This window comes from Epinephelus lanceolatus, chromosome 2, assembly GCF_041903045.1.
Source record: "Epinephelus lanceolatus isolate andai-2023 chromosome 2, ASM4190304v1, whole genome shotgun sequence".
Taxonomy (NCBI): Eukaryota; Metazoa; Chordata; class Actinopteri; order Perciformes; family Serranidae; genus Epinephelus; species Epinephelus lanceolatus.
Genome location: NC_135735.1, coordinates 6,590,226 through 6,617,513, shown reverse-complemented (window position 1 = coordinate 6,617,513; position 27,288 = coordinate 6,590,226). Strand labels below are relative to the sequence as shown.

At 42.3% G+C, this 27,288-nt stretch overlaps 1 protein-coding gene across 3 annotated transcripts in view; it reads left to right on the top strand.

Annotated features, from left to right (window-relative positions):
- lrp4 (low density lipoprotein receptor-related protein 4) overlaps positions 1–27,288 on the top strand; it is a 156,851-nt gene that overhangs the window by 77,034 nt on the left and 52,529 nt on the right. For all 3 annotated transcript variants that reach the window (XM_033622077.2, XM_033622068.2, XM_033622087.2), the window contains exon 3: positions 19,699–19,815. In XM_033622077.2, the coding sequence (XP_033477968.2) occupies positions 19,699–19,815 (117 nt within the window). The remainder of the gene's footprint in view (positions 1–19,698; positions 19,816–27,288) is intronic.

The window sequence follows — 27,288 nt, the reverse complement described above, 5'->3', positions numbered from 1 at the left end:
CACTGGGTGGCACATGGTCAGAATAACACACTTTACTATGTTTGATTGCGGGCCAAATGTATGAGCTGTGAGAGACTCTGACATGAAGCGCTGCTCCATTAGAGGAATATATGTTTATGTTGTTGGCAGTCAGCTCCACGTCCATAAACCCTCATAAGGGGAGGGAAGGTTACGTGCTGCCTTTGTGAGTGTGGTTCCTATGGAAATGGCAATGTTGGTTGTGTTGAAGGCTGTGTAGTCAGAGGAGTCAGACTGAAGTGGAAATTGACTGAATAGGGAGAAGGACAGAAAAAGTGATGAGCAGGAAATTGCTTTATGTTGTGTTCAGTCGGTATTCGGAGTTAGTGTACACCGATTACATTGTTTGCCCACACCTCCACTGTCTTTGTCCTGTTTTTTATATAGAAATAAAACTCATGAAGTTCATTTTCACATATCAGCGGCTATGTTTATCAAAAACACAACAAAAAAAATTCCAATTTGTACAATACTAAGTGTGTTATAGATAGTTGGACAGCGCACGCTTCAGTCACAAACTGAATGTGTCAGCTCCCTACAGCAGCAGCAGAGATGCAGCACTTAGCTCTGACCAGGACATTCAGTGACCCGTGCCACTGCGATGACTACAACCAGAGTGCTGTGGAGACTGAGAGGATGATGGGGGAAGAGGCATTCATCCACAGGTGTATAGTGCACCCTGTGAGAGAGGAGGGAGGTGAAGAAGAGTCGCAGCCCATAGGGAAAAAGAACTTTAGTAAGTTTACTCAAAAGAGAAGAAGGTGCTGCCACAGCTGCGCCGACTGTTAACTGTGTAAAGTAAGGGAAGGATCTAAAGATCTAACATTAAATATCAAAGTAAGCGCTTTGTAAGTATAGAGTGTGATGGAGGAAGAGCTTTTATTGTAAAATGTCCAGTGTAATCAGGTCCTCAGGATGTGTGCCAAACTTTGAAGCCAATGATGATGCCACTGGGCCCAAAGATGATTTTCTCCACAGACTTACATTAAGAATGAGACATCTGTTAATCAGTGGACACATTTTATGTCCCAGTGCTGCAAAAATTACTCGTTTAACTAGTGTTACAGGTTAGTACTCTTGTGTTGGATAGATTAAATGATGACCCACTCTTAGGACGCATTCACACTGGCACTATTTGCTCCACTTTAAACGAACCCTGGTCTGCATCCACGGATAGTTCGGTTCGTTTGGAGTGGTGTGAACGCTCATTCGAACTCTGGTGCGAACCAAACGAGCAAACCCTGGTCCGCTTGAAAACTGGGGGTCTCGGTTCAGTTGAAAGTGAACCCTGGTGCAGTTCACTTACAGTGGGAAATGGACTATTCAGCGAACCAAAGAGAGGAAGTGACATAGAGCGCAGTGCATTTTGGTGTTTTTGTGGTGACCAAGCCAGCTGAAAGGGATGGATTTCTGTTTTCGGTCCTGACCAGTCGATGAGCTGGGTTTTCTTCTTCCTCATGCTTTTTTTCGGGCAATACCTGCCCCCAAATGAGCAGCAACTGCGTGACATTGTCTAGGCGGTTTGGTCCACTTCAAAAAGTGCAGTGTGAAAGTGAACCGAACCAAATGAAGGTGTGAAATTTTTCGGCATTCCCCTCCCAATCGAACCGAGGCCCCCTGGACTATCCAGGTGTGAATGAGCCCTCAGTTACTGTTTGGCTTGGACCTGCATTTATTTCAGCACAGGTAAATATAAAACTAGAAAAGTTGTATTTTCGGAAGCTTGTACGGCACATTTTTGGCAAATAAAACACTACAAAGTAAAGTATTTTTGGTGGAGCTTATCCTGACAGCATAACAGAGCACAGGGGCGCATCTGCGAAGTCTTCATGGGCTCATTAGTGTGGCATTCCAGTACACACAAAATAAAAAGAAAACTCTGTGGTACTTAATACATCACGGCAAACAACAAAACAAGACAGTAAATAACAATAATGAAACAGTCAAGTTTGTAACAAGAAATTAAAACCAGTACACCCTCCATAATGACAGAGAGACAGCTTGTAATGGCAACTGGGATCACTAATTTATTAACTCTGTTACATTAGCAGAATTTAATCCATTTGGTCTACTAACACTTTGAAGTCTAGAAGAGCTGCACGATTAAATCATTTCAATTCCATTCAAGTTCGTCGGGGGCCAAACCAGAAGTCGCCGGCTTAGAGCGTTTCCCGTCATACACTGGGTCATGCAGTCGGTGGAGAGCAACTGCAGCGCCTGGCTCTAGAAAGTGCGGCCCCCTTGATCTCATGATTATCATGGTCCACTTTTGCATGATGTCAGAGCAAGTCAGGATGAAAGTCAGACACAAATCTAACCAGCATGCATCATATGGCAGCCAGCGGTGATCGATTCTGCGCAGGCCTGGCTCATGTCAAACAAGCCTGTTATTACTTTTTGGCATTTTTGGCTTTATGTGACAGTTGACTCATGCCCTGCTATTTTGATGTTATGAATAAGTCACTGAGGCTTTGTAAAACTGATGTTACATTCTAAAAATGACACACTTGTTAGCACCAAATTGGTGTGGTGGTTGCAAGATGATTCATAATGTTTTGACTTCCTTATCACATTCAGACATCATCTTACACTGATTCATAGTCCTATAATTTAAATTGTGTTTTATTACTCTTTGACATACTTTTGTTTTGGTATTTGTGTTGAATTTAGTCCTGTGTGGTGCGTTAAAAAGTCTTAGGTTGTCTCAAGGGAGCCTGGATCTGTCCACTACGAACCCAGAACAGTATTTTCGTGTGGATTCGGCCCTCTGAACTCTGCAGATATCCTGAATGTGAACAAGGCCAACAGTCTAATTGAGTTTGACTTATGTTTTTGTCTCCTCTCATATCTTATCTGGGTCTCAGTTTTCCTGATCTCTCCTCCTAGTTCAAGGCAATAAAATGCATTCAGGCACTGATAAAGGATGTTCATAACAACAGTAACCACAGCAGATAAGGCTCGATAACCTTGGAAAACTCATACATCTTCTACTGTTTCACCATGCGTCTCCTCCCACCTCCTTCTCCTCCCCCGCTGTTTTAGATCATCCTTCAAGTTATTTCTCTCTCTCTCACTCTCTCTGCATTTCACTTAGATTGAAGGAAGCAGGACACACGCACACACACTCACACAGAGATGCATGGGCACACTGTTGGAGTCCTGCTGAGTTGAAAGCAGCTGAGGTTGTGAAAGAGTAAATGCTTTGGGCCAGAGTGAGGAGACAGGGCTGCAGAGGAGATAGATGTGAAGGACTGTGTGTGTATGTTTGTGTGTGTGTGTGTGTGTATCTGTGTGTGTTGCTGGGGTGGATGTGAGATGAAATGGAAGAGGAAAATGTCTGTTGTGCGTGATTGAAAGCGCTGCGTGAGGTTTGGCTTTCTCTGCTGTCGGCTCACACAGATCTGTGAGGTTTGGGAAATGGGTGTGCACTATGAACTCAAATACACACTTACTCACAGATATATGCACATGCACACTTATGAGGACCCTCCATTGGATGCATTTCAGGATATCCATCAGGTATAACAGGGCCTCCTGGTGGTGTTACACACACCAAAGGAGAAGAATCCATTTGAACAACAACCTTCTGGCGTGGTATTCCCCATTTCATACTCGCACGTTGTCTGAGAGCTCATGAATCGTCGCTTAAGCTGTAGTTTATTAAGATTTGTGAAAGTCTTGAAATGCAGGAAACACAGAATCATCCCCCATTTCTGAAGCCCTTTTCAAAAATGTTGAAAGGCAAAGTCGGTTTTTGTTGTCAGTTGCCTAGCAACAGTGTCCTCACAATTTCAACCAATTGCACGCCAAACACAGTGTACTTGACTTCCCATTTGGAATTGGCAACCTCTCGAGTTCATTTAGAGGCGAGCATTAGTCTTAAAATAAATGTTTTGAATTGAAGTCCTTCAAAAGTTTATTGAATGCAGTTTTTTTTTTTTTTTCCCCCAGACATGAATGTCAACGTTCAGAAGAATTCAGAACTGAGCTGGTTGAAACACAGCTTATGTCTCAATAATAGAATAACTTTCTGGTGGTATTCAGTCATAAACAGGGCTGTTTTTGACAGTTTTAGCTATTTTATATTTCAGTTTCAGCCTCAAGGCACCGCTGTAACTGAGTGCAAAATGAAGGCCACTTAAAACCTTGATTATTTCATAATGACAGACGTTTCATGATTGTTAACTAGGCTGCATAAGTGGGGCACGTCCTGATTCTCCTGATTATCAGGCAGGTTGATTTTTCTGACAAAAATCCATCCATCTGTTTGTTTGAGCTTTTCAGCAAAGTAACTCTGAAGACGACTCTAATCTCTAAATGTCTTAAAGCCTGTGTGTGTTGCAGCAGAGTAAATTGGGCTTTTGAAAGGCTTAAGGTATGTTTGTGGCTTAATAATCTAAGTCTCATCTTGACCCTGAACGCGAGATCAAATGAGTCCCCTGAACAAAACAAGTGAGGAATGACCGCAGTGTCCTTGCCCCTAAAATCTTAACATCAAACTGGTTCTCACAAGGGCATTGATACAAACTCACATACACACATATATAAAGCACCAAAAAATAAAAAATACCCCCTCTGTCCTTTAATCTACCGTGCTCTGCAGTCTTAGCCAATCAGAGAGAAGCTGTGACCGCGGGAGCTCAGCTGATCCGAAAGCAGGCGCGGAGAAGATTAGGACCCCATTCCTTCCTTCTCTATGTGTCAATTTCTCTCTGTGTCCCTTCATCTTCTCCTCCCTCCCTACCTCTGCCCTCTGACCACAGGAAACCTGCAAACCCGACTCACTTCTCTTTTACCAGAGGCTTTCTCATTTATTTCTCACCATGTGGTTGAGTTTGTTCCTTCGCTGAGTTTGTCCGTCTTCCTGTCTCTTTCTGCTTGTGTTTTTTCCCTTTCCTTTCCTTCTTTCTGTCTCAGGATATGACCGTAGTTGTTTGGACACATTAGCATAATCCTCCTCCTCTCTTTCTTCATCCCCCCCCCCCCCCTCCTCCTCCCAATGCTCGCTCGGTCCTCTCCTCCGCCTCCTTCCTAAATATTTACTCCCTGCTCAGTAAATGAGGGGAGCACACTTGTTCACACAGAAGAGGACATGATTAGAGGCTGATTGAGGGCAGAGAAAGAGACAGAAATAAGAAGAGAGACAAAGAGATCGTTTCTGAGGCCGGGCTTTACCGACTTTGTAAATCTTGTGTGAGCTTGTTTGAGCAGGTTTTAAATGTGTTCTGTGTGTTTTTAAACACAACAGAGGTGATGGATTAAGGTTTGAAAGTGCGGTGTGGAACATTATTATTCTCTATTACACATGTGATTTTAAAGATATCTCCAAATGGATAAATATTACTTAAATTTTATTAAATAATGATGAAAGTAATTATTAGTTTTAACCTTAAGTTACTGTTAAAACAACCCAGGGTGGAGAGCATTAGTTGGTGTCCTATATGTTGGAAGTGATTTTTATTATTTCCAGAAACTCTGACATCTTGAGCTCTGTGCTCTGGAAGAGCAATGTCCTAAAATGTAATATTTCCTAATATTCTTTCTCTTGGAAATAAATCTTCGTCTCTTAAACAAGATTAATTGTGACTGGTATCTGGATGCGACATTTACAGTTTAACAAGCGTAAATCTGCAATAGCTGTGACCTCTATGATAAATTTCAGCCTCTTAAGGCAAAAACTGTGGCCGCTAAAGGGTGGAGAAATTTTTGTGGAGTGAAAATGTCAACCGGCAGAGTGAACTATAGAGCTGCTGGTACAGCTAAAAATTTAACTTGTCAGTGCTGTCTGGTAAAAGACTATGTTATGGAGCACCTGAGGGCTGCCCCTAAAGGTCAAGGATTCAAATTATCTGTCTGAGGCGCCTTAGTCAACTGAGATTCCTTCAGTCCGTCCTTCTTTTTTTTGTTAGTCAGTGTGCAGTGTACTTCTGGGGACATGTACTATGAAGCCTTCTGCTAAGAAGTGGTGAATTTACAGTTCATCTTGTGTTTGCCAGAAATACTGCTGCACAATTCTGATTTGTTGTTAGCACTCATTAGCAGGGAGGGCTAACGTGGCTTCTTCACTGTATTTCATGAACATCGCTGTCATCCCATTCAAACTCCGAAACTTTATACAGAACACAAGGAAGGAACAGAGGAATATTCTGAGTCCGTGTCCAATGGCCGTTATCAGTTAATATTATGAGCATAGATTTGAGGTATGGCACTGCTCTGCCTCCTATATTGTAGGGGTGCAGTAAAAAATCAATACAGCATACTATCGCGATATTGTTGTACGGCAACATCGTGTCGTCACACAGTGTCAAGTATCGATTTTAAATTATATAAATTATCAGTATTACAAATACAAAGTAAACTTTAGGTAGCCGACTTGAATAGTATAATCAGTTGCCTTTCCACTAGATACATTTTTCATTACCAAAAAAAAAAAACAAAAATCAATGAAGTGAAATAAACAGACTGAAAACTTTATCTCATTAGACAATACAGATGTTGACAAAGTTTGGGGACATTATTTGCTGTTGAAAACAGTTAATTAATCACAATATATTGCAATATATTTTATCACAATGCTCAGCATATTGCAATAAAATATAAAATAAAATTGTGATAATATCGTATGGTGATTCCCGCCCCTACTATATTTATGTTTTCTGTTAGGTGGCAATCTCTGGTGGCCTTAGTAGCCTAAGTAAAGAGCAACATCGTCTGCGTAGGGAGGAGGTCAAGTTGGTGGATGGGTTAAACATGCACATTTCTTTCCCGAAACCTAACAATGTAGTTTGGGCAACAAAACAGCTGCTGTGTCTTAATTGCACACCTGAGCTTCAGAGACTGACTCACTCACTCACTTTTTTTGTATCTTTAAGGTCTTTATTTATTTATTTTGGTATTTTTACGTGTTATTTTGGATATTTAAATTTTCTTCTTTTGCATTCCTAAATATCCTTGTTAAGTAAATGTTTATTTCTCTTTAAAAGGGTGCACTTGCATCATTATGCCTATATTATCATTATATAAGTTAGAAAATGGTCTAAAAACAGCAAAATTACAATAATAATAATTCTGACGCAATTAATTGCCCAGCAAAATGTGTTATCGTGACAGGCCTTCTTGTGCTACAAACTTTCTGGCCTGTGCTACAAAATTATCACCCTCTGCACCAGTGCTATGGGCTAAAAAAAGTTAACGTACAGCCCTGTAATGGTAGTGATAACAACTGATAACAGCCATTTAATGGTCTGATAAGGCTTAGGCAGTATCTGTTTTGTTTTTTCTATACTTTCATACGGTTTTGATATTTAACCGGGGATATAAAAAATAAATAAATAGATGAAAGGTGGCGTCACCATAGTAACTTTTTAAGTACCTCAGAATCAGTGTTGTTCTGACTTGTTGATTGATTTGTGTATTTTTCTGCAGAATCTCTGCCCTCTGTTTGTATTTTTTTTATATTCTTCTTATTTTCTGTGTTCGGGACATTTATGGGTGGTGAGGTTGGGGCTTTATAAAAAGGCAGTGACCAGAGACACAGCATCAGAGAAACGCAAATATAACGAGGCGATATGCCATATGAGTGGAAATCTGGGGTTGGCTTTTACTTTTGTGTTGCTTGTGAGCATTTTAACAAACGGTGACAGACAATCCTACATAGTTCACCTCTAAACATGGAACAGGACTAAGCTGGTTATGTGAATCTAGCAGCTGCATCATTTTCATCACCATCATGTGACGCCCCCTTCACAGATCAGAGAGTAAAAAAAGCTACAGCTGCTGCATTCTCGGGAGGGTGAGGCAACAAAAATGGAAAAAGCTGTGTGATTTACAAGTGGCAGCTAGAGATGATGTGTTTTCCCCTGTAAGAATCAATCACCCACTAACTGCTCTGGGGATGACTGTGTCAAGCACTTTTGCTCCAGCTTTGCTTTTCTTCATTTCTTTATCACTGTAATTTATAATCACGTAGCTACAATAGTTCATGCGGATACCTTGACAGCCAGACAAAATAAACAAATTGTAGACATCACCTGTGGCTCTGAGAACTTGTGGTACGTGCGTGTCATTTTGTTTGACATTTTATAGGCTAAATAATTGCTGGACTAATTGAAAATAATGATTGATAGACTTATTAGTCGCAGCCCTAGACATGACTCCACCTTTTAAGGGTGAAAACAATTTAGCTCATGCCAGGTGGAAGTGCTGTTAATGAAATTGGCAGCTTAACAAGAAAGTTACCTCAGTTTGTTTAGATGTTTGTTGATGTTTTTCTGTCAAATTGCTTGTTTATAATTAACCTGTTTTTTCAGTTTTAAAGTGAATAAATGAACTAAAGTGACTTGTTGATTGTATCGCTCACAATGACAACGCACATTAACCGTTGACATTGCTGATGTCTGAAGCAGACAAATGCATTCATCTAATGTCACATAACCAGACAGACGACCGCAGCTGTGTTTGCGCTGGTTGAATCTGTTTTGTGTGCCAGTCGAATGCACGTGTGTGTGCATGTTTATTACCTGCCTGAACTTCTTTCAGACTGCCCTATTATCTTAAATCAAAGCTGCATCAACACACAGTCAGTTTTTTTGTCCTTCTGGGGACTCGAGGAAGGTCACTTAGATCCAGAGTGAGATATCTTGACACCTGCTGGACAGAATATCAGACAGTTTGATATGGAAATCCATGGTCACCTGAGAAGGCTGATTTTGATGATACACTCACACTCACCTCCGAACTATCTTTGTCTTTTTAACCTGTTGTTGCTGCTGAGTCAGTTTGACATCCTGGATATATCCTTCAAACACAGACTGTAGACCCCTCTGTCTGCTTCTCTCTGGAATCACTGTTTCATTTTTCTCAAAATGTGATAATATTTAATCAGGGAGTGCAGTTAGTTATAGTTTGGGCTCAATGCTTACTGCGACAGCTTGTCGGACCATCACAAAGGGGCGGGGCTCTGCGAAAGGTCGATTACGTTATTGACTTACTGTAAGATATATGGAAATGACCTCAATCATTTTGCTAACCTCAAATTTGTTTACATACAAATGTCATCAACATTTTAGCTTTTCCTGACCATACTCCCGCCTACTTGCGTGAGTCCGAATAAATGTAAAGCAACACTTCAAAGACGACACAGCGCAGTTTATCAGTTGCTCTGATAGTAGTCTCCATAGTTCTGATAATAGTTAGCCTGCCTATCCCTGGCAATGAGCCCAAAAGTCCGCCGTTTATAGTTTTACCCTCCAACTACTTCATCCTCTACTCCATAAATCCACCAGCAAAATGGCTGCCTCCCAGGTCGTCCATCCCTGGAGGCCGACTGCAGCACACCAACCAGATTACAGAGATTGATGCAGTGTTGGTGGAGCTCGCAAGAGTCATCACTTGCTTTGTTTTAGTTGGCCAAAGTTTGTATTGAGTCTGAAACTGAGTAAGCTTCCCTGATATCTAGAGGTAGTGTGTTCCATAGCTTTGGGGCATAACTGACAAAGGCTGCATCCCAGATCTTCTTCCAGTTGTTGCTGGGAACCTCCAATAAACCAGCAGCAGATGATCGCAGTGTTCTTGGAGGTAAACAGTTAACAAGGGAGTTAGCAATGTAGCTCAGTCCCAGACGATGTAGGGCTTTGTATAGGTACAATATTTTTATATTCTTGTATATATTTACTGGTGATAATTACTTTGTATGAAACATGTTGTTCATATTCTGATACCAATGTCTGAACATTCTTGGGTATTTATAGCTCATCGCTCTTTGAAAAGGCGTACTTGCATTATTATGCTTTTTATTATAATGTCAGTGGCAAAAAAAATGGCCTCAAAATGACAATAATATTGCTTATTGCAGCTATTTCTTGGTAGATATATCGTCCAACAGAAGTAGTTAGTGTGACAGACCTACATCCCATGACCCTTTCCTGTGGTGCAACTGCTGGGGCAAACTTTTTAAGAGTAGCCCTGCTCACTGGAAGGACATAGCTTCCTGGGATGCTAAGGTGACTTTATATGTCTGCTCCTTTTTCTAATAATATGAATAAGATTGTGGAATTTATGAGTTCATTTGCATTTTCTGAGTTTCTCTATGGGATATTTTTGGTACTTTCTCCAGTCTTCCTTATATTCAGACTCAAGGTTGCAGTTTTCTTTTGTTGTTCGTCTTTTTCAAGCCCTCTTGTTGACTGATATCCTCCTATCCTGTTTTACAAGCCTGAAACTAACTATCCTTTGCCGGTAAATATCTAGTAGCCCAAGTATAATCTATGGAAAGAGATGAATTACCTGCTGCAGGTGAGTGTCCAAAGGGACAGGCGAGGTAACATTAGAGAAATCCCAACTTCATTCAGACGGTGACAGATAATCGTAACAGTCTTATAATGTCATCATTAGGCCACATTGCGCATTTCCTGTCATTCAGCCTCTTAAGAAGAAAGTGTGTGGGTTGAATGGATGACAGCGCTTGAGTGTTTCTCACTGGTGTCAAGCACTAAGCAGAGATTTGTCATGGCAACAAGCAAATGTTTCTGCATTAATCTGCCTTGATGGACAGTAAAATGTCTTGTGAGATGTCTGCAGTTCATTCGGCACGAGTCGTATACTTAACTCCAGTTTTGATGTATTTGCACTTAAACCCTTCTGCATTTCAGAGGGAAATACAATCCACTTTGACCAACTAAAGCCTTTCTTTTTTCACATGACAGACAGTGATGAAGGAGGAAAAGATGGATAAACAGACTTTGGTCACAGGTGTTGAGTTTGATTCACCAGACTAGGATAAACACTTTGTAATGAGGTGATAGAGATTGATGTCAGACTCAGAAAGCTAGTAAACATAATTCCGCAGCGAGCATTTGATGGGTTTATGAATGCGTTGTATGAGTGGTGTTGCGGCTGTGGCGAGGCAGGAGGTCTGTTTACTGCAGAGGTGGAGGAGGATGGAGGGAGTCCATCACACAGGCTACCGCCGGACACATTGCCAAGAAAAACTCTGCTGGCAGAGCCACTCCGCTCCGACGGACTGAAATATGCGCTGGCTACCGACCAAAGCTGCCTAGAATCAGATAAGCCGCCTCTGTCGGGACCGGCTATGAGAGGCAAATAAAGACTGAGTAGAGCTGAAGAGACTGAGAGGGATGAGAGGAACAGAGGGGATTAGTTTGAGAATGGTATTTGGGCAGGACAAGTGAAATACTTTCAAATTCAGGAATAAAATACATTTTAAGACCTTACAAGCCACCAAAATATCCCATATATCCTCCCATGTTGTGGTAGGGAACTGCATTAGTGATGCGCACTGTCTGCTTTCCTGAACCACACTGGATGATACTACCCTTTATTTTAAGATCTTTGTTGCTTTTGGCACCTGCTTGTTTTACAAAGAAATAAAGAAGACAGCAAAGACCATCGAAACCTGAGAAACGTGAAGAGAGAAAGATGGAAACCAAACAACGAAGGCAGGCAAATGTTTGGAGCTTCAGAGGAGAATCTCTGTACATGCAAGAACATGAATAATTTGGGTGCAGAGTGTCAGAGGTATAAAATAAGGGAAGGAATGAGAGACGGGTCGGGGATTATTCTGCCTGTTTGCTTAGCTTCGGCTCGCTCTGCCTTTAGGCCCGTTTTAACACACGAGACATTTGTTAATTAAGTCAAAGAAAGAATTTGTATTAGGAAAAGGAAGAGATGACTGGTTGCTGGAAGGCAATCCAGGCACTTCAAAAATATAGAAAACAAGAAGGAAGTATTAAAAAGCCTTTACTGTAGTGGATAAACCATTAAAAGAGCCAACATGTTATGACCTCTGCAGGCCTTCATCAGGGCTTTAAAACATACAACAAAGGACTGGCCCCACCTGTATAGTAGCAGGAACTAATAAGAGAATTTGTATTGTACCCACCTATGTTGTATAGTTGTGGGTAGGCTCTTCCACAAGCTCTCTTGGCAAATGTCACAGATGTCCCACAATAGATACTACTCTTAATTATGTAATGATAGACAATTTTATCACGATATATATCTTGTCATATCGCACAGCTCTACTGTCTTGGTTACTCTTGTTAGTCACTTAGTTAGTTAGTCTGCTGTTCCAACTATCACCACTTTTGGTTTTGGCCGAATAAACCCCCAATACACCAAGATAGTTTTGAATATATGCTGTTTTCTCCCGCAGTCTCTCGCTGCTGTTGCAGTCCTGTAACGTTATCCCCACCACTCACAGTTACCATGTCTCTCAGCTCAGTTGCCTGTTCCACCACACTGACCTCTGGTGGTGCATGATGTGCACTACATGTATTACATCATTACAGTCTCACCAGTATGAGTGTAACGCTCGTTTGTGTATGAAGACAAGGCAAGCCGAAGTCCATTCATTCCTATGGGAATCTCCGTGATATCCGATGTGCCTGCGATACTCCTCCCCTCCGTAATATTTCGGTCCGCAATTTGCCTCAAGTGCGTTAAAAAAATTGAACTTTTGCAGTGGATTTCGGAGAGACTGTATGACATTGTGCTAGCTTAGCTAACAGGCTGCTAACCGGCTAACAGGCCATTTCCTTCAATTCAGTTACCTGTGTTGATTGTCAAGTGAGTTTTTATGATCAAAAAGAACTTGTTTATCTAGTTTTAACACATTGTGAATCTGAGTAATGTTATTCTGCTACAATATGGTTATATATTATATACAGTCAGATCGTCATTATGACTCGTTCAGCCGTTCATACGTCTTTTTAATTGAATATTTCACAAAACATGCCACGTACCTGGCAGATCCTGTTTTTGTTCTGGTATTGTTCCTAGTGTATATTCCAAACTACTGGATGGCAAAAACTGTCTTTCTGCCATGGCTACAGGTAGTTTCTATTATGTTTCTATACATCTGTAAAGAAATGCACTTCCTTACGTTGGACACTAGAGGCATCATCTGTATATTTACAGGTCTATGGACACCAGTCACATATGTAAGTGGAAATGAGGCGTAAGATGAGTGTCTATATGGTTTTTCGTGTATTGAAAATCAAACCAGATTTCTAAATTCCCTGGTGTACTCTGATACCATGATACCGCCCCAGCCTAGTTGTGGACAAATCTCGAGACTTCTCTCTCTCTTGGTCAGTAATGTTAACACACACGGCAAACAGGAAATGTAGGAAATGTCTGCCTTTCAGATTTAAATCCTGTACCACCTGCCTATGCAGAGGTAGAAGGGAAAATGTCAGACCATGTTGTCACTTTCCAGCTTTTTCCCTGCGTAGTCTTCATGTTTTTAAATACCTGTGTGCACCCTTACACTTCTTAATTCTGTCTGAATCTCATGAAAAGCCTGTTTATCCCAAATCCCGCTCCTGCTGATGCCGTCATGATCTGACAGGCAGCAAGGAAAGCTCACGGTGACCTTCAGCCAATTTTTAGTGTTTCATCTAGAAAACGATGAGAGACTTAAGTTTGAGTTTGAAACATGTACTGTGATGTGCGAGCAAACCAAGTGCCTCTTCTGTTTAGAGACGCTTAGCAAAAACATTCTTTTAAATAAAGAAATATATATATATATGTGTGTGTAAAGGAAAGAAAAATATCAGCTCCTCAGAATATGCTGCAACAACTAATGCTCAAAAATAATGTCTGTGTCAAAGAGGCAAACACATTGTGCAGTTTCAGTGAGAGGTTTTTTCAGTGTGTTTGCATGCAAGTTGTTTATTATTGGAGTCGCTGCTTTTCACTTTCATGGAATTTTTTCTTATGCGTTTATTTGTGAGACATGTTTTTCCACTCTGCAGGTGTGTGTTTGTCTGCACGTAATGGCTGCTCGATGTCAAACATGCAGTCAAAATAATAAAACCAGACAGAGATCACCAGTGTGAATAAATGTTTCCAGTGGAGACGACAGTAATCTGGAGGTGAACCGCCGCGTTCTGGACCGAAAGAGAAAACCTTTATTAAAGCTCCTTGGATGAAATATTCTCGGTAGACTCGCAGACTCCTCTATCGCTCTCTGGAGTCCACATCTGTTTTTCAGTCAGACAGAGTGTCCTCTCTCTTTCTCTCATCTGTCCATCCTCCCATCCGTTGAGCCAGTGTGATAAGCGGCGTTTAGGCAGATATATTGGTCCCATTAGAGCCACTTGATTCAGCTGCGCTACAGTAAAGGGGAGGCCATTAACTCTGCTGCTCAAGGCCACTTAAAGACGCACACATACATCTTCCTTAAGACGTGGAACACACACTCACACGCGCCAGCTTAGGCAAGTCAGACACGCAGAGATGCTTACCTCTACAGCAGATACAGCCAGTAAGCGATTTGTTTGTGTGGAAGTTCCAAATAAAAGAAAGAAGAGTGTAATTGATTGTGATGAATTTTGGGGAGGCAGTAGCTCAGTCCATGGGCACTTGGCTTGGGAACTAGAGGGTCAGCGGCTCAAGTCCCTGTATGGGCCAAGCATGGAGTGTGAACTGGTAGTTGGATAGATGCCAGTTTGGCTTGAGCAAGGCACTGAACCCCCACTGACGTCTCTCCACTTAATGCATCTTCTTCTTTGTCTTCTTCAGGGATGATTTTTCCAGAAAAACATTTTTTAATTGAGTCTACAGGACAAGTACTGCATCGTGACATATATCGTCACTGTGATATATAATTGCATATGCCGTAATAGAAGGTTTTGGCCATTTCGCCCACCTCTACTACACACAGTGCATCAGCCCACTGTTTGGGGCTTTGTAGCAGCGGGGTCAAGGCAGAAATCTCACAGCAGGCCAGAGGAGTCTGTGTGTTTAACAAAATTATTTCATCCAAGGAGCTTTAATAAAGGTTTACTCCTACAGTCCAAAGCAGGTTGGTTCACCTCCAGGTTGCCCTTATCTCTACTGGAAACATTTGATCTCGACATCTGCGTCCTTTTCTGCATTCTTTTGGCCCCATGTTTGACTTTAGAGGACATTTACACACACAAAAAAAACACACAAACTCCTTAATGAAAGTAACATTAAACGCACTACTACAGTTCAAATAAAACAAAAGACTAAAAGCAGCTTTTTTCTTCATAATTTGGGTGAATCAACTCTTTTAAACTGACACACAAAATTAACTCAGCACTCACTGAAGACTGTGAGTGAGCGGCGTCATGGTCAGTACAGACAGACCTTCATTGTGCGTGCGTTTGGGAATGACCTGTGGAATGCAAGTGGGAATTCTGTAGCTCGGATGAGAAAAGCACATTGGTGAAGGTCAGGGTGTGTGTGAGTGTATCTGTGTTTCTGTCACTGTGTGACCTTGAAGGATCATTCTAGGATGTGAACAAAGACGTCAAACAAGTAGCAATGCTTAAGCAAATTTTAAACAAATTTCCAAAAGTTGGATGCATGAGTGTCAGCTCTGACTGTTATGTGACTGTGCTCGAGAGGATGTGACAGTATTATATAATTAATGGTGCACAGCAGGAGCAGGAAATGAACCAGAATGCAATACGTTGAGCATCTGTCGTCAGTAGCCTGTGAAATGTAACACCACCTTTGATGCGGTTTTGCTGTGGCATAATTCTGTCAGCGCTCTTACTTTCTTCTTAACTGGGAAAACATCTACATCATCAATATTGTTGGCAACTTGAGCGCAGTGAGCACACAGACTCCCTCTTTCTCTCCTCAGGTGGAAAAACATTCGGAGAAATGTAGGAATGATGCAGGTGGAGGGAAAGTAGCATACATCATAGAATGATTCCTGGAATGCATCGAACAACATGATGTGGACAGAGTTAATGTCAGGAAGGCTCTTGAGAGTGTGTCAGTTAATGTGCGTGTGTGTGTTTGTGTGTGTAAGGGTGTGTGTGTCTCAGCCTCAGAGGAATGCAGTGGTAGCAAGAGGAGCAGCGCTGAGCTGAGCAGAATCTGTGTGATAAGAGAGATCAAAGCGAGAGAGACCTCATCAACCTTCCTAGCATGTTCCCTGCTGATCCACCTGATACCACGATACAGGCCCCACCTACTCTGTGTCCTTGGGTGTGTGTGTGTGTGTGTGTGTTTGTGTGTGTGTATGCAAGTGTAAGAGAGAGGGAAGTATTTATTTGCATACAGTTTGCACCTCGCCCAATTAATGTGCCTAAACAATTCCTCACTGTGGACCAGTGTGTGTATTTAGCCCGTGCAGCGACAGTTTGCTTATGTCTGCGTGTGTGTTTGTGTGTGTGTGTGTGTGTGTGTGTGTGTGTGTGTGTGCACAAGTCAACACGGCGCTGTCTTCCCCTTCTGATAAGCTGAATTATTTATTGAAATGTAGAGAAGCAGCATTTTTCTCCTCTCGTTGGTTAAGGCCATAAATCTGCTGACGCCTGGTCAGAGATGCTTCCAAAGAGCATCAGACTACCTCAGTTTGACAGAGAGCGGTTTGTAGATGGCGTGCAGGTGTCAGGACTCTGCTGACAGACTCTCTGGATATTCCCTTAATGGATCGCTGTGAATTTTACCTCCCGTTTAGTTCTGTCTCTGCAGCAGTTCTGGCAAATACTGAACTCAGACTTCATTTCATGAAAGCAGAGCTTTGTCTTCTGAAAGTGAATCATGTCGACTGAGAGAGAACTGTTTGGGTTAAAGACACAGTGACATGAATAATACATTTTCCCAGTTTAATCCTGTGTCTGTGTTAATTGTCCTTTTTTCTCTTGTTATATGTCATTTATATGTCTGTAAATTTGCTCATCAAAATCCCTGTCTTTTCTCTTCCTGTGAAACAGTTTCAAATGTTAAATCACTCATCCTGCACATCTGGATGTCTGGAAAAGTTCATCTAATCAAATGTGACTTTTGGCGACCAGATGGCCTCATCAGACATGGTCTTGTAGAGCATCTTCGGTCACACCAGTTGTATCAAACCACACTGTAGGGTTTGTGGGTGTAGTCGCTTACAAAGTAATATGAACAGAGATACAAAGAGAGGTGTGTTTGGATATCAGTGGACAAACCTTTGTTTTCATTTCCAAAACAGTGTGGCCAAGGTCTTCTCTCCCTCGTCCTCCAGCTGATGGAGGTGTGAGTGGAGCCAACTGTCCACTGTAGCTCTGTGTCACGAAACTCAAAACCTGCCCACTTTTTAGCGTTCCATTCAAATGCAAATTTAATTTGAATTGCTCTTGTAAATATTACATTTCACTTGGATATACGTCTCAGTACAGGTACAAGTTTAGACCAGTGGTTCCTAACTGGTGGGTCGTGGGCCCATTCTGAATTGGACTGCAAGTGAGTTGTACATGTGTCTGACTATTTGACAGCAACTTGACAGAGACCGCAAACTAGCTTGGCCAAATGCAGGTATGACGCTGAATGCATTAAACTGTGTGGACCCTGGTCCCTGTGGCTGGACAAGTTGGAAACTATTGGTTTAGACTCTCAAACATCTATTTCATAGGGACTAAAAACTGACAGGAACATATTAGTAGTTTGGGATTTTTTATGGGAACTATGATCTCCAGGGCTGCAACTAATAATAATTTTCATTATTTATTAGTCTGCTGATTGTTTTCTTGATTAATCATTTACTTGTTTAATCTATAAAATATCAGAAAATAGTATAACATTAGCTGAAAATTGGCTTATTTAAATTGTCTGTCTTGTTTGACCAGTATCTTTTTAGCGCTACAAAATTTTTGAAAATTTTGGAATTTTTCTTATTATGTTTTAACAAATTTTAGTGAGCTACTGTTTGTTTTTAAATCATAAAATCTTGAATGCTCATTTTGTTGTTATTAAAAATATACTTAAATGTTGTTTTGTGCTTCAAAAGGCGGATTTTTTCATATTTGACTACAAACTCTCAAACCTCAGATATTTCAAGCGTCTTTGAATGCACCACATGGAAAGTTATTAAAAATGTAAAAGTGGTAATTTTCTCTTTGTAAGTTGATTTCACACCATGCAGAATTGAACTGAAGCTAAGTGCTGCCAGGAAGGAAAGAAATAAAGAAACTGATATGATTTATGCAAATGTAGCCCAACCACAGTGTGATCATATGATTTAGAGAGTTCATCAGAAGGTGAAAAGAACAAGAGATAAGCAAGAGAGCTCTGTTTGCATAGGTCTCTCTGTCTTTCTCTCTCTCATGTAATATCCATGCAGGGGTATGTGGGTCAGTGGGGCTTTACTATCCCTGGAGACCAAAGCCACACCCCAGCACACACACACACACACACACACACACACACACTCACACACACGCTTACTTAATTCACTCACTGAGCCCTGACTCGTCCGCCTGTCTGCCTCGCTGGTTAACTTGCTGCGTGACGTCATACATTTTTCATAAAGTCTGCGTTGTTCGGTCAATATTTCATATCTGGTATTGACAGGCGGGTGAGAGTCCACTGTGAGTAGTTGCTGCGCTCTCTCCTCCCTCCCCCTCCTCCTCCTCATCTCCCCCTCCATCCCTCTCTGGCCTGTAATTAAATTAGCTCTGTCTGCAGATGACAAAGGGCCAGTCATTCGGGCTCTGCTTAGATAGCGAGTAGCTGCACTTAGAGCGGATATGAAGTTAAGGAGGAATGCGCTGAGCTGAGCTCAGTGCTACTCTCTGGGTCTCAGGGAAAGAAGGTGGGAGAGAGGAGGCCGTGTGGGTCCAGATCAGGCTCAGGCTCTGGATGAGCTGAGACCAGTCGGGGAATTAACCCTACCGCACTGAGTGATGACCGTGAAATCAGTAAAAGCTCCATTACTGTGTTAGATTGACATCACATCTGATTGAGTTTAGTTTGGTGTAGTTTGGGCTGCGACTGACGGGGCGGGAGAGAGTTATTGCTCCAAGTGAAGGAATTCAAGTATCTCAGGTGTTGTTCATGAGTGAGGTGTGTGAGATGGGTAGCTCACCTATAGTCATGAGCTCTGGGTAGTGACCAAAAGAATGAGATCGTGGGTACAAGCAGCTGAAATGAGTTTCCTCCGTAAGGTGGCTGGGCTCAGCCTTAGAGATAGGGTGAGGAGCTTGGAGTGGAGCTGCTGCTCCTTTGCCTTGAAAGGGGCCAGTTGAGGTGGTTCAAGCATCTAAATAGGATGCTTCCTGGGCGCCTCCTGTTGGAGGTGCTCCGGGCATTTCCAACTGGTAGGAGGTCCCAGGGCAGACCCAGAACACGCTGAAGGGATTATATATCTCATCTAGCCTGGGAACACCTCGCCCCCAGGAGGAGCTGGAAAGAGTTGCTGGGGAGAGGGACGTCTGAGTACTTGGCTCAGCCTGCTGCCTCTGCAATTAATGGATGGATAATATCCGAAAATAGTGAAAAATTCCCATCACAGGTTCCCAGAGTTTACAAATTTAATTACCTTGTTTTGTTCAAAATATATAAACGGGCAACTATTCAGCCAAATGGCTAATTATGATCTGGAACTAATGGGATCGTCTATGTTGATAGTCAGACTGGGTACTAAAACCCAAAGCTTTTACCGTCCTGACCGAAATGTGCTGGAAAAATCACCTAGGCCTACAATATGGTGTCATACATGGAATGAAAATCATGTGTTAACCGTACAAGGACAAAGTAACTTTGAAGTTGAAAGACTGAAATACTGACAGGAAAGCATCAAACGTCATATTGTAGTGAACCTCTTAAAAACAGCAACAAACTTTCCTCTCCTCTCCCTTCAGCCTCACTCTTTGTTTGTCTGTTTGTTCCTGCTGACAGTTGTTGTCTGCCCTTGTTTGTTTGCAGTGCTCCCCACCTGCTCGCCGCTGGACTTCCACTGCGATAATGGCAAATGTATCCGCCGCTCCTGGGTGTGTGACGGAGACAACGACTGCGAGGATGACTCCGACGAACAGGACTGCCGTAAGTACACTCCTCATCTCTTGTCAACACAAACACACACAGTGGCAGTTACAGTGATATGTGCCGTCACACACACACACACACACACACACACACAAACACCCACACACTCTCAACCTGCTCTGACGGGCTCAGGGGGATGAGTTATTAAAGTGGACAGATGTTTGAGGCAGCCATGTGCAATGAGGTGTTTGTTTTAGTCTGGAGGAGTTGCCTGGCTGTCTCACACACACACACACACACACACACACACACACACACACACTGGTGAGAGGTCAGCACTCCCACAGTCACCACATAAGATGCTTTCTGACCTTTGCCCTCAGTTTATCCTGTCCTTCTTTTGATTTGTGTAGTCATCTGTGTGTGTGTGTGTGTGTGTGTGTGTGTGTTCAACCCAAAATACCCTTCAGCTGCTTGCCAGGCAGAATGTGGCCTGCAGTGGGTGAAGTCAGAAGAGTGTCTATTTCTGCTGTTGTATTTATGTATGAATGCATTGCTGCCTGCTGGGTAGGTGTGTGTGTGTGTGTGTGTGTGTGTGTGTGTGTGTGTGCTTCTGTATTTCTATCTTTGTGAGAGTCATTTTAAGTTTGACAGTGATGACAGTTTTGGAAAGGGTGAGCCCTTTGTCTGTTCCTCTCTTCTTCAAAGGGCCGTTAAAGGAGTTAATGCTGCATTCAGGCAATGTCGGCAGAAAAGGAAGAGCAGGCGGGAAAACCTCCTCATGGGTGTTTGACAAAACAGTTGAGCCTGATTTAACAAGGACTTTGAGGATGACCACAATACCAGTGTTCATGTGATGCCTACTGTGGAGTTGAGCTCTTACCAACATCACCACAATCTAATTTAATTTTTATTTCATTTACTGCCAAACTGTAGCCATACACTGCTTTTTTCCCCGGTAAGAAAAGCCCTAACATTTGGAGTAGTTTGTTGTCAAGTGAAACCAGTTGCACTGTATAGCTCCCTTTATAAATTAGCTGAACTGATTATATTAGAGTTAGTACTGGAGCAGTGAGCCATTTTGCCAGCATTTTTGAAATGCTACTTTAGTTATTTTGGCAAAGTGGGAAATATTGTTAACCTGGAAATCCAGATGCCCCGTCCCTAGCAAATTTGAATTTGCACTGCACGGGGATCTGGCCCCGGCGAGCAGAGCCCGTTGAATTGCCTATCGGACCAATCAGATCAGTCTGTCTGACAGAGGCGGGCTCTGGGCAGGCGCGACATGATGAGGACAGCGATGCGCCGTAGGAGTCGAAAAGTAAACAGCCAAGATGGCAGCTGCTGAAGGACTGCGTCCATTCAGTTTAGCTTTGGAAGAAATGCTAAGCCAACTTATCTTTTTCCTTGGGAGAGGAACAGAAGACTGCCCTAGAAGCCTTCGCTTCCAGGAAGGACGTTTTTGCCATTTTGCTGACGGGATACGGCAAAAGCATAATATATCAGTTAGCCCCACTGATCGGCAAACAAATGGGGCTTACTGCAATGAATATGTCACCTTGTTTTTTGCTCTGATTGGCTCTTGTGCTATCCAGTTGCGTGCTGCAGCATTTAATGTGCCTCAGTTAGTGCCGCCCCTTGGGTAGGAAGGGTGTATCGGTGAGGGCCAGACTCAAAAGCTGTCTAGATTTGAGTCTGGATTTCCAGGTTAGGGAATGCATTGTGTCGGTAACTTCCATGAATGTATTTTTATGCACATTTTTTTAAACTTTATGTAACCAGAAAAACCTTTTAGATTAGCAGCAACATAAGTTACAAACAGACAACATAGAAGAAAAATGCAGGATAAAAATGTACAGCTCTAAACAAGCAATATAAAACACAAAATAAGATTACTACAAAGAAAAGCCCAAAAAGTATGTTCATATATACTAGAGGTCATACAGGTCATATGACATACACACCATGACATTGGCATATAGAGAATTGTTTACAAAAGTCTGGGATCAGTGCTTTGAAACGGCCGAGAGAAACCCATGAATGCAGCTAATTTTGAAGTATTGTATGAAAAAGCTGTCTGTCTGGAAACAACGTTTGGCAAACCGTCCTCAAACTCATACACACTTGAAGTTAGTGTTTGCCTCTGTCGAAAAAGAGTTGATGTGAAAAATGGGATATGGAAACGCCTGAAAGCTGAATAAGTTCTGAGGTAGCAAACCTTCATCTCACATGACTGATCAGCTGTTTCCACTGTTGGCATCTTCCCTGATATTTCCATGATAACTTAATTTGTCTTCATCTCCGGACAGCATGAAATATGGACAACACCAGCCAATAAAACTTGCCCAACTGAAACTAATTCTTGAAGATCTCATAGATGGGTTAGATGGCCAAGGCAACTTTTTCTTTTCCTGTTAGCGACCCCTTCTTCTTCTACTCTGCTTACCGGTGGATTACAGCCATGTGTAAATCTCAGCCTAAACTTCCAGCTTCTGACAAAACTACGCTTTGTGTCACCTAGTTTATTTACTCCATACCAATAGAAGGAAACGCCCCTAATTGACATTTCTTTTTTGCTATATTTTGAGCGTTTTGAATGTGTGTTGTTTCAATAGTCTCTGTGGAGTCAGTGGTCAGATGCTGTGAGCACACAGTCCACTTTTAGTCTGTGTATTTATTTACCCATAGTGACTCAGAGGGCTCTGCATGTGCCATCTGATCCGTGTGGATGTACACTGCACGCCACTCGTTCCATCACGCTGTCAGTGTCGGTTTGGTGATTCAGTTTAATCACACGTAATGCTCTGTGCAGGGACAGGAATAGTTTCAGCGAGTGACGTGTTCCTGATGGAGACAACACATGGCAGAGAGAGTCAGCCAGTGTCCTTTTAGTGACTTAACTGTTATCTAAAGATCAATACAGAATCCTTTTTCCCTCTGCATCTTCCAGTAACTGATAATAACCACCAGTGTGTTTTTTTTTCTCAGTGCAACATCTAAAATCAGTATTTGTCTGTTCCATATTTTTGGTTTCATAATTGCTCCTTATCTAATTCATCAAAACTTGACTCATGTGTTTCAACTTATTTTTGAGTTTGATAGGCTGCAAAAGAGAACGCTTGGGTGGGAACAATTAAATTTTGGTCAGAGACTGAGGAAGAAATAGTTTGACATTTTGGGAAATGTGCTTATTCACTTCCTTGCTGAATGACTGATGAGAAGATTGATGTTTAGCTTGGGTTAGCATACTGTAACAGCAACAGTGGAAACTTCCTGGATTCTTGATACCATCGTATTGTACTAAGTTGAGGAATTATGGCAAATGGTTATACAGTAAGTTTTGGTGGAAAAGGCTCTGCTGTTCGATGAAAGAGGATTCAGCTGGAGCTAACCCCCCTTCACAGACACATATTTTCACGTTAGATCATAGTAAAAAGTCGACAATATCAAAAGCGCTACAGGTAAGCACACAACCCAAGAACTTGCCTGAGGACATGAGTGAAGTGGAGGAAGCCGCTCAGCTGAGGAAGGAAGCTTTTTGTGTTCAGTTTTTACCTCAGCAGACTCCTGAACCAGCAGGTTCATATCTGCAGGCCAGATGGACTGCACTGTCTGCAGGGTTCATAGATGCAAAATCTCATGTGAAGCAGCATGTATCCATGGTGGTTGTGTTTGCATTTGAAGGTGTGTTCAGATTCAAAGTGAAGCAGGTCTTCTCCTCACGTTATTTACTGGACCATTTGTGTTTATTTAACTCCAAATAGCCAACGTAACAATTGTACAGACGGGCGACAGATGTTGGCTATAAGCTGGCTAGCAATGACCGTGTGTAGTGGTCAGCTGCATGACTGTATGTGCTAGCAGGTTAACAGGTATGCAGTTTGCATGCTGAGACAAATTTGGTCATTCCTTTTTGAGATACCTAGTCACGAACTTAACGACGAACTTAACATATTTCCCTGGTCATTTTATAAAGCTAGGTTGTCTATGCAGGTGAAAGAGTGCTAGAGTGCTACATCGTACGCAACTGGACTTGCCTGAGTTTCTTGAAACAGTAGGCCCGTTTCCTCTGAAGAAGTTCTTGGTACTATTTGGGGGGCAGGAACTACTACAGGAACGTCCCCTCGCTCGGCCCTCTCAACCGCTGTGTCTCCACTGAGAGCGGAGTCAGAGGAACGTTCTTGTAAAGTTACGGGCTCTGGATGTGACGTAATCGTTGCGCGATCATTTTGACTGGGGTGATGTAGGGACGCCGTTAGCCGATAGCGGTGTCTATAATAACTCACTAAATGGCCCGTGAAAAAAATATTTTTTCCAGCGGATGTCTTAGTTACAACATGATTGAGCTAACTGGAGTAGTTTCATGTCGTATCCGACAACGGGAGGCTTTTAACAGATGACGTCCTGATGTTAGCTTTGCTGCTGCTGTTAGCTGTCCCTGTCAGCTGATGCTTTCTAGACATCGTGATTTCCCAAAACTGAATAAATACCACACATATCAACACAAAACTGCTTTGCTAGCTCAATCATGTTGTAACTAAGATATCCGCTGGAAAAAATATTTTTTTCACGGGCCATTTAGTGAGGTTTTTTTACATGGTGGCGGAAGCTATATGAACGAGCTAACCCTCGTCTGCTGAGTTTTAAAAATGCCGGCTATTTTGTTGCTTTCTGTTGTTGTCACATCCCTCCTTGAGTATATCCAGTCAGCACCAAGTAATCCCCAAGCCCCAGCCAGGAGTCTTTCGGGGCCGTTCTGAGTACCTACCCCGAGGCAGGGACTTGTTTAGCCCCTGTAAAAGTTCCGGAACTCTGTCCTTCGGGGGTGGTTTCTGCGGTGGAGACACGCACCAACGGCCCCAGCCCCGTAAAATTACCCCGAAGTTCCTGCGGTGGAAACGGGCCTAGTACTTCTGTTCTATGGGAGCTGTTTTGATGAGTCTGTAGTGTCAGGAATTTCCATGTCTGGCGTTTCTTGCTCTTGGTGTATTGCGATGTCTGTGCCTTCTAGTGCCTTCTACCTAGTGCTGTCAGTACCTCAAGTATCCGTTCAGTCTTAGATTTAAGCGCATCGATGGTGAAATGAATCTGTCTCACTCTCTCATTGAGCAGCTGGTTCTGAGCCCTCTGAAGGATTGTTGCAGTCCTGTGTCCTTTCACAGCGGAACCCAAGTGTAGGATGTTAGGAATGATCCTGTGTTGCCTGCATCTCCGATTGAAATGCAGGTGGTTCCTGTAATCAGCCAGCTTCCTAGATGTTCTGAAGGGCATTCTTCCCAAATTGTTAAGCAATACATTGTGAATATTCTCAGTCATCAAGATCATGGTAATCTTAAGTGCTAGGCAACTGGACTTGCTTGAGTTTCTCGAGTCTCTTTGATTCAGACCAAGGCAAGACAACTCTAGGTCTGAAAGCACCCTAAGATTTCCATGACCTGGATGACTGAGAATCTTCCATCTAAAAGGGTTGTGACATTTGCTTTTGCTCAAGACCCAGAAAACCTACAACAAGAATGCACTGTGCCACACCAGACCAATTAATGCCTGTGCCAGTGGGTGATGTAATGCCAAGACTTCCTCTGTGCGCGGCTCATTGTTTACAGTTTGATTAGCAATTTGAGACAGGTCCAGACAACATTTCGGCTAATCTCTATAAACCAGATTTCATTCGTTTATTTAACCAGGAAGTCCCATTGAGATGAAAAATCTCCTTTACAAGAGAGACCTGGCTGAGGTAGCAGCCAATCAAAACACATTTAAAATGCAACAAATACAACATATAATACAAAAATCCACCACAAAACAACAACTATTCAAACAAAGAAGCCTCCCAAGAAGAACAAGCCCATGTCTCTGTCACCACATTCTTTATGATGCCCTTAAATTCATTGATGGATGTAAGTGTTTCCATTTATAGATCTTTTTAAAGATTGTTCCATGCCCAAGGTGCGTAGTAGGAGAAACCTACTTCTTAGATTCCTGCAGATAAATGTAGACCAATTAGAAAAATGCTATAAAAGCTAAATCATTGTCAGATGTTAGCTGATGGGTTCTGAGGTTGCATTTTAGCCAATGTGTTCCACATCTTTTGCTCTTAAAAGTCCACTTAATTATGATTTGTCAATACTACTCAGACTACAAATGGAAACCAGACCCAAAATCTTGTACAGTAGCCTATAAATTCTGCATAGATGTGCCGATATCTGTCTGTAGAGATCACCAAAGTCAAACTTTATTGCAATCCATTACGTATTTGTGACGTCGTTTCACTCTGGACCAACATGTTGGACTGATGCTGCCTTCCATCAAGTCACCGTGCTAATGTGCCTGAAAATTAGGGGATGACTACTTTCAATTATCTAGGTTGTTTAGCATTTATTGTAGCATCTATATTAAAGGGAAGGACGGAAATTCCATTTACCGTAAATAAAAAAATATAATAAAAAAGTTGGTACTGCGTGATTAGAGGTAGCTTCATGCCTTTGCAGCACTCTAACAGCAAATACAATCTTGACACCCATTGTTTTCCAGAGTAGCTCTTGTATTATTCCTCATGTGGTTTGTATGTACAGCAGGTACATGTTAGCTCTCTCTCCTCAATGATTTTTCTTATTTGTCTGTCATCTAGTGATTTCTCCTCCTCCTCTGTTGACCCACATACTGTATCAGCAGCCAGACACTGAATCACTTCCTGATGGGGGGTCTGTCTGCTGCGAGCCGGTTATGAATTTTTCATCTTCATGCCCAGTAAATTTCCCTCCCTCCCCTGTTCCCCAAACTACTTATTATTTCATGCTTCTGTCTTTCTCCTCATTTTTTCACCGTGGTCTGTCTTTCACCTCCCAATATATTTTGTTTCTCCCCGCGATGCAGTGGATTTTATTTCATTATTTAGAGACGGGGAAGACAATCCTCCACGCTCGGCTGGAACTAAAGTAGTTGTCAAGATTTCAGACAAACACGGAGACTGAGGTGCGTCTCGGTGTGGGTGCCTGTGTTTTAACATGAGATATTCTGAATTCTTGAAGTTTGAAAGACATTTCACAGGAAAAAAAACATGACACCATTTCACCACACACACAAACACATGCAGAGAGCCTGGTAATGACTCCCAGCGCCCTTTGCCCTTTGACGTTTGGATGCTGTGTGAATGATGAGCGTCTTGAGGGCTTGTTGACCTCTGACCTCCCTCTGTTTACCTCGCTGACGGGAGGGGACAGAGAGCATGGGAGAGACAGAGCGAGGGGGGAATTCAATTATTTTCTGACGAGGTGAACAATAGATTAAATGAGTGTGTTTGTCGATAGTTGGCTTAAAATTCAATTTCTGTTTGGACCCACCCCTTTTTTTGGGAGGGCAGGGTGCTACGGTTGAGAGGAGGTTGATGCGGGTGAGGTCAGCCGAGGTTTAGCTGTCAAAAGGTGGAGCAAGAAATCAGCCGGGCTGATAGATTGGACAGTATTTGCTTATGTCAGATAGATCGAATCGGTATAAGTATGTTGCCCGATTTAGTAACAAGAAATTGCAAAA